General features: G+C 47.6%; 1 protein-coding gene across 1 annotated transcript; it reads right to left on the reverse strand.

Annotated features, from left to right (window-relative positions):
- Positions 1 to 2,122: 2,122 nt before the first annotated feature.
- LOC148125988 (targeting protein for Xklp2-like) lies at positions 2,123 to 7,968 on the reverse strand. The gene is made up of 4 exons (XM_087928791.1): positions 7,792 to 7,968; positions 5,083 to 5,254; positions 2,563 to 2,694; positions 2,123 to 2,261 (listed from the first exon to the last, which is right to left on the reverse strand). The coding sequence occupies exons 1-3, from the start codon at positions 7,936 to 7,938 to the stop codon at positions 2,624 to 2,626; spliced, it is 390 nt and encodes a 129-aa protein (XP_087784917.1). The 5' UTR covers positions 7,939 to 7,968; the 3' UTR covers positions 2,123 to 2,261; positions 2,563 to 2,623.
- Between the last annotated feature and the right edge of the window lie 418 nt (positions 7,969 to 8,386).

An 8,386-nucleotide genomic window follows, 5' to 3' on the forward strand; every position in this document is an offset into this window, starting at 1 on the left:
CAAGGGGCTAACCACACGTCACCAAAAAGACTGTTGGGCACCGGATTCAGAAGTTGAGGGTCATCTATCATGGGAAGCCAGGGAAAATTGACTCAATGAACCTCAAGGTCAACTCATAAAATATTCCTATGCCGGTTTCCAAATTGCCATACGAAGCGGGTGGATGGGAGAACCTTGAAGGAGCAGACAGCAAATGAACATTCCAAGCTTATCTCAGTTCTGCTTTATACAGGTCACCTTCAAAAAGTGAGAGGAGCCGAATGTCAACTCATAAAACATTCCTAGGCCTGTTTTAGTAGTTGCCATTAAAAAAAAAGGGGGGGGAGGAAATCTGGAAGAGCCGTGCAGCAGTTTAGAAGCTAAAGTACATTCCAACTCTTATCTTTAAAAGGGTGTAACTAAACTACCAGAGTTTTTGCCCGGGAATAAATTTAATTGGAAAATGTGAATGACGACACGCAGCCTGTGAAGGTGCTCAATGGGAGAATCTGGTTGATGAGACACCCAGGGGGAAGGGGGGAAACAGAGTCCCAGGGGACTGGAAATGACATAGGCTAGAGTTGGCTTCATGCAGGTCAGGACCGTTACGTCGCCTCTACTGGGTCCTTTGAAGCTTTTCGAAGTTTGGCTCGAGAATCATGATTTCATTAGGGCAATCGCTGGAATCCTGACACTCAAAACCAGGCCGAGCTTTGATGATACATCATGGCTGCTGTCTTGATTTTTTTTTTTTTTGACCTGTCCTGCAGGCGTCTTCTTCATCTTCTCCTCTGAGCTTGGAGAGCAGAAGGCCTTCTAGAATACGTTCTGCTTTGGGCACTAGGACAGTTCCAGAGCACAGGTTGGGGGTCTCTGGTCTCATAGAGCTGGATCAGAGTCCTCCTCGATTTTCACCGCTAAGTTTGATCAATGGCGCTTCCGGCCTAGGATCAACTTGTAAAACATTCCTATGACCACTTCCAAATGGCCACACGAAAGGGTGGGGTGAGTGGGAGAACCTTGAAGGAGCAGACGGCAAATGAACATTCCAAGCTTATCTCAGTTTTGCTTTATAAAGGTCAAGAAGTGAGAGGAGCCGAATGTCAACTCATAAAACATTCCCAGGCCTGTTTTAGTAGTTGCCATTAGAAAAAAAAAAGGGGGGGGGGAGGAAGGAAATCTGGAAGAGCAGAGCAGCAGTTGGGAAGCGGAAGTACATTCCAACTCTTATCTTTAAAAGGGTGTAACTAAAATGCCAGAGCTTTTGCCTGCAAATATATTGAATTGGAGAATGTGATTGATGACACCCAGCCCATGGGAGAGCTCAATGGGAGAATCTGGTTTATGAAACACCCCGGGGGGGGGAGGGAGGGGGGAAACAGGGTCCCAGGGGACTGGAAATGACATAGGCCAGAGTTGGCTTTATCCAGGGCAGGGCCAGGATGTCGCCTCTAATGGATTCTTTGAAGTTTTTTGAAGATTGGCTCGAGAATCATGATTTCATTCGGGCGATGGCTGGAATCCTGACAATTACATGACCTCGGGACACTGCGACCATCATAAATACAAGTCAGTTTCTTTCAGCGTCTAAATTTTGATCCTATGACCATGGGGAACGCTTACAACGGTCGTTATGTGTGAATCATGGCCGTAAGTTCGTCTTTTTCCAGGCCACTGTAATCTCGAAAGGTCCTTAAATGAACGGCTGTAAAGCCAAGGAGGACCCGTTCGTGACACGGTTAAGTGAATCTGTTTCCCCCACACACACACTCAGTTTGCTGGCCAGAAGGTCGCCAAAGGGGATGGCGTGATCTGGGGACACTGTGACCATCATAAATACGAGTCAAGTTGCCGAGCATCTGAATTTTGATCACCTGACTGTGGGGGATGCTGCAACGGTCATTAAGTGTGGAATAAAAGGACATAAGTCACTTTTTCCACTGCTCGTTGTAGCTTTGGTCATGAAATGAATTGGGTTTAATTGTAAGTAGACAACTACCGGATTCCCACACGATTCAGGTGTCAAACCTTTCTGGGAAAGAGGGGAACCCCACCCCACAATTACCACCACGTCTTCCAAGATCCGGGTCAGGCAGGGCCTCGAATGGAATTCGAAGGGCTCCTCTTCCTGGACCTTCTTGGTCTCCCGCTCCTGAATCCGCTTCTTGATTTCCAGGTTGAAGCCAATGGGCTTGGTCAGCTCTTTCATGGGGGGCTTCTTGGGCAGGAGGGGGCCGCCCTCCAAGATGCGGTAGTTGAGCTCCTGAGCCTTGAATCGGTACCTGTTGGGGTCGAAAGGGGGAGCAGAGGGTGAGGTTCTCCTGGGTAAGGTCAGGTGCTCTTTTGGTTCAGGCCACCGAACAGATTAACAGAGTGGGAAGGGACCTTGGAGGCCATCTAGTCCAACCCCCCCTCCCCAATCCAATCCAAGCCGGAGACCTTACACCATTTCTGATAAATAGCAGAAACGTACATTACAAAAAAAAGAGGTTGAGACTTTAGGAAAAGTGCAGAGAAGAGCAACTAAGGCGACTTAAGATTTACTCAATAATTTAAAAAAAAAGAAAAGAAAAACCAACTCACTGTTGGAGCTTTGTGATTTCCTTGTTTTCCAGCTCAGCCGCGCTCTTGCAGGTGGGGGGTCTCAAGCGGCGCTTGGTTTCCAGGCAGGGATTTTGGGGTTGGTCAGTTGGGGTTTTAAAGGCCTGCTTGGACCTGTGCCAAAGAAAGGCCAGCAAGAAAAGCACGGGGGGAGAAGATCAGCGTTGGACTTTTACACAGGCACGGTGAGGGGAGGAAATGGATTCACATCGATCGATTGGCTTAGGAATTCACTTTATTCCACGCACACAACGACTGTGCCCCAAATGTGAGACTGAATTTAAGATGGCGGGAATTAGACACAAGTGAAGGATAAAGGCTGGCAAATCTCAACCAATTGCCAGTTTTACCGTCGCCTGGTCATTGGCCCAAAGTCACCCAGCCGGCTTTCATGCCTAAGGTGGAACTAGAACTCACCATCTCCTGGTGATTGGTCCAGAGTCATCCAGCTGGCTATCATGCCTAAGGCTGGACTAGAACTCCCAGTTTCCTGGTGATTGGTGGAAAATCATCTAGCTGGCTTTCATGTCTAAGGCAGGACTAGAACTCACTGCCTCCTGGTGATTGATTGGCCCAAAGTCACCCAGCCGGCTTTCATGCTTAAGGCAGGACTAGAACTCACAGTCTCCTGGTGATAGGTCCAAAGTCACCCAGCCGGCTTTCATGCCTAAGGCAGGCCTAGAATTCCCAGTTTCCTGGTGATTGGTCAAAAATCACCTAGCTGTCTTTCATGCCTAAGGCAGGACTAGAACTCACTGTCTCCTAGTGAGTGGCCCAGTGTCGCCCAGATGGCTCTCATGCTTGAGGCAGGACTGGAACTCACCATCTCCTGGCAATTTAGCCACCAGACCAAACGGGCAATAGGTTCACTTAACCATCACTAAAAAAAGCTTTGTCAAATCAGGTGCAGTGATATGATGACCAATATTGTGGGCTCAATTAGTCATTAAGTCATCATTAAGATCACATAGAATGCAATGAATGTGTTTCAAGTACACTTTATGTCCTCTCAACTTAAGGGGAAACCCCTTCCCCACAATTCTCAGCTGGCCTTTGGAGGAAAAACACACCCCTCCCCCCAATACAAAGATTTATGGTCCTTTAGTGCTTTCTGTTAAGCCAGGGGTCTCCTAACTCAGCAACTTTAAGACTTGTGGACTTCAACTCCCAGAATTCTCCCCAGCCAGCCAACCATGAATTCTGGGAGTTGAAGTCCACAAAGTTGCCGAGTTTGGAGACCTCTGCAATAGATCATCAAGACAGCACAAGCGTGGCTGGCTGAGGAATTCTGGGAGTTGAAATCCACAAGCCTTCAAGTTTCCAGGTTTGGAGACCTCCTGAGTTAAGCCTCCTCGTTCCCCATTTCAAGACGCCCTGCCAACAAACCCAACTATCCCAGCCCTTTCACCCACGCCCAAAAGGGAAGGGGAGCTGAGCCGGGCACGGGTTCAATACTCAGAGCAAACGCTTCCCCAATCATTCAGAACCCTTCACCCGGATTGATGGAGCAAGCCGCCATTGGCTGGAGTCAGGTAACAGCCCGTGACAGAGACTGTAGAAACGAGACCTCCTTAGCAGAGGTGGTACTCAGCTGGCTCGGACCCGTTCTGGTGTACCAGTAGCGGAAATTTTGACCGAATACCACCTCTGACTGGCCATGCCCACCCGCCCCCCGCCGTTAGATCTCCTATATTCTCTTATATTTTAGTGTTGTGGTTTGCCGGTAGCTGGTGCATAAGGCAGCGGAATCGGACAGTGGGGAAGAATGGGGACCAGTCCTGGAGTCTGGAGAGGACTTGGTCCTGCATCCGAAACAGAGATGGGGCCAGGACCATCTGGGAGTGGGGTGCTGCCTCCGGAGCCTTTAGAGTCTGGCAGCAGCGAGGCAGAGGAACAAGGGGAGCCTGTTCTCAGTCCGTGTGTGCGCAGAGCTGCTAGAAGGCGAGAGCAGCTGAGACAAAAGGGGCGACTCGGGGTAAGGCTGAGAGAGGATTGCCCCTCCCATAAGAGATAAAGGTCAGGCAAAGGTGGAGAAACCTTTGCAGGAAGCATAGTCGTTCATTTGGTTCTGAGTCCTCCTTGAAGCTCGGTGTACTTCGGTTAGTTTTTTCTTGTACTTTGGTTGGTTTCTTTTCTAGTTAATTGGATACTTCTGTTTCTGGCAGCATTCCACAGAACCGAAAGGTGCGTGCTTATCTTGGGGAACTGTCTAAGATTAGTTCAGGCTGGGAATGAAAACAATTCCCAGCATTGCAGTAAAATAGGTTTTGCTTTTTAAAACAAGTTTGAGAATTAACTACAACGGACAAAGCCCGGGTCAGAACATTTAGCTCAGCTGATTCTCACGGCAGAGCGCATTGCTGTGCCTCAGCTGAGCTAAAAAAAAAAAAACCCAGCTCAGCTCACCAGCGTTCGGTCTTTTCGAGCCCTGCACGCGCATAGAACCGCTCAAAGAACTGGTAGGAAGAAATTTGGAAACCCAGCACTGCTCCTTAGCCTTACCTTCTTCCTCCTTCCGGTTCCGCAGGTGGTACCTCTGAGGGGTGCGTTTCTGGAAGTTTTCCACCTGTTGGGCCAGCGGGATGTATTCGGTGGCGGCCTCATCCAGTTTCCGTTTTTTCCCGCAGGAGTGGTTGAACGGCTTCGTGATGGTGGGTCCCTTGCTCGCCCGGGACTGAAAAAGGAATATTGCATCATTCAAGTGGGTTTTCCCCATCGGAAACCGAAGCAGGCGCTCACCCGTTTCCATTCGATCAGCCTGTCAATCTTCCCACTTCTTCCAGCTCGCTGCAAGTGAAATTTAAGCCAGCTGTGTAACTCCAGAGAAGGCCCAAAAATGACCAGGGGACGAGGGGTGGGAGTGGGGGGGGGGCGAGTGGGATAAAGAGACAAATCCGTGAAAAAGCTGCCTATTCTTTTAAGAATGCATGAAGGCTATTCGGTTGCCATTTGGTTATGGGTTTTTTTAAAAATTATTATTAACAACATAAAACTGCAGAAAAAAACAATTACTACCAACCTGCCTTTCATGGAGGACCTGTATCCTGCATGAGTCAAAAAGAGGCCTGGGAAAATATCTATAGACCCCTCACATCCTGGACATAAACTGTTTCAACTCCTACCCTGAAAACGCCGCTTTGGAGCACAGCACACCAGAACAACTGGACACAAGGACAGTTTTTCCCAGAAAGCCATCACTCTGCTGAACAAATAACTCCCTCAACCCTGTTCAACTATTACAAAGTCTGCACTACTATTATGAATTTTCTCATCACTCCTTATCGCCCATCCCCTTCCACTTGTGACTGTATGGCTGTAACTTTGTCGCTTATATCCTTACGATTTATATCGTTTCCTGGTATGATTTGATTGCTTATTGTGCCCTGTGACTCTTATTAAGTGTGGTACCTGATGATTCTTGACGAATTTCTCTTTTCTTTTTATGTACGCTTGCACCAAGACAAATTCCTTGTGTGTCCAACCACACTTGGCCAATAAAAGAATTCTATTCTATTCTATTCTATTCTATTCTATTCTATTCTATTCTATTCTATTCTATTCTATTCCTAATCTATTCTATTCTCTATTCTATTCTATTTCTACTCTATTCTTATTGTGCCCCATGACTATTATTAAGTGTTGCACCTTGACTCTTGATGAATGTAACTATTCTATTCTATGCTATTCTATTCCATATTCTATTCCATTTTCTATTCTATTCTTATTGTACCCAATGACTATCATTAAGTATTGTACCTGATGATTCTTGACTTTTGACGAATGTCTCTTTTCTTTTATGTACACTGAGAGCATTTGCACCAAGACAAATTCCTTGTGTGTCCAATCACACTTGGCCAATAAAGAATTCTATTCTATTTTTAAAAATTCCTCTTTTCAACACGGGGAGGGACATTAGAGGCTTTAACTCGAGATGACAATTGAGCCCCAAAATTTAGGTGGCTAAATTAGACAGTTGTTAAGTGAATTTTGCCCCAATCTCTCTTGCCGTTAAGTGAATCACTGGGGTCGTTAAATTAGCAACATGGTTGTTAAGTGAATCTGGCTTCCCCATTGACTTTGCTCATCAAAATGCCCCAGAAGGGGATCGCATCCCTCCCGTCATAACTGTGAGTCACTTGCCAAGCATCCGACTGGAAATCACGTGACCCTGGGGATGTTGCAACAGTCGTTAAGTGTGAAAAATGGTCATAAGTCACATTTTTCAGTGCTGTTGAACCTTTGAACAGTCACTAAATGAACTGTTGTAAGTCAAGGACTACCTGTAACCTACAACTTAACAACTGTCCGTTTAGTGACTGTTTGGGATTACAGCAGCACTCAAAATCATGATTTAGGACCATTTTTCACACTTAACAACCATTGCAGCATCCCCAGGGATGATAACAGATAATCAGAGTTGGAAGGGACCTTGTAGGTCATCTAGTCCAACCCCCGCCCAAACGGGAGACCCTACACCATATTTCTGACAAATGGCAGTCCAGTCTCGTCTTGAAAGGGTGACGTGATCAAAATTCAGACGCTCAGCAATTGTCTCAAATTTATGACGGTTGCAATGTCCCGGGATCAACGTGATCCCCTTTTGCATCCTCGACTTACAACAGTCCCTTTAGTGACCCTGCAAAGTTACTACGGCACTGGGAAAAAGTGACTTACGACCATTTTTCACCCTTACGACCGTTGCAACATCCCCAGGGTCACGTGATTGACATTCAGAGGCTTGATAAGATGCTTGGCTCGCATTTATGACAGCCGCCGTGTTTCAGGGTCCGCTTTTGTGACCCTCATGCAAACCAAGTTAACGGGGGAAGCCAGGTTCACTTTAACGGCCGTGTGGCCAATTCAACAACAGCGGGCATTCACTGAACAAAAGGTGGCGAGAAAAGTCAACAAATGAGCCAAAACTCGCCAACTCGGCGTCTCAAGTTAGCAATGTAAATTTAGGGCTCGGTTGCGGTCGTAAGCTGAGGACTATTAGCATGGTGACGTGGCTGACAACTGTGGCACGAAAGGTTGTAAAATGGAGCCGAACGCTGTGAACGAACCTCTCCCCGGGGCTCAATTGTGGTTATAAGTTGAAGACATCCTGCAAAGAGCCCCAAATCCTGGCTTGCCACCCCAACCCTTTCCTGCCCTTCATCACCTCTGACCAAGTGGCCCTCCAACCCATCGTCCCCAGCCGCAGACCCTCACCAGAGGCGGCGGGTGTTTTCTCAGGGCGGCTTCGAAATCCACCTCCTTATATTCCGTGGCCGGCTGGCTTTCAACGTGCTGCTTGAGCCGCTCGTCGGTACAGAAGTGTAAGTCCATCGGCTTGGTAATGTGGCTGCTCGTCTTCATGGGTTGCCCTGACCAGGAAAAAAAGAGGGAGATCGGACAAGTCAGCCAGGCCGCAATTCAAAGACAAATGAGGTTCTTGGTGGCCCTGTCAGCTTGGCTCTTTCTCTTCCAGACTTTTCGTGACCCAGGTAGGGTGCATGATCAGTGCTGGAAAAGAGGGGGGTTTGAGGAGCAAGAGGAGGAGGGGAACAAATGTAGGGTCCTTGGGGGTCTAACAGAATAATAGAGTTGGAAGGGATCTAGTAGGTCATCTAGTCCAACCCCCCGCCCAAGCAAGAGACCTTGTAGTCCAATCTCTTCTTGAAAGCCTCCAGGGATGAAGCTCCCACAACTTCTGAATGGCAGAATAATAATCAGAGTTGGAAGGGACCTTGTAGGTCATCTAGTCCAACCCCCACCCAAGCAGGAGATTCTACACCATTTCTGACCGATGGCAGTCCAGTCTCTT

The sequence above is a fragment of the Pseudonaja textilis genome, chromosome 3 (genome assembly GCF_049901715.1).
Source record: "Pseudonaja textilis isolate UNSWEBS1 chromosome 3, rPseTex1.2, whole genome shotgun sequence".
In the NCBI taxonomy this organism is placed as follows: domain Eukaryota; kingdom Metazoa; phylum Chordata; class Lepidosauria; order Squamata; family Elapidae; genus Pseudonaja; species Pseudonaja textilis.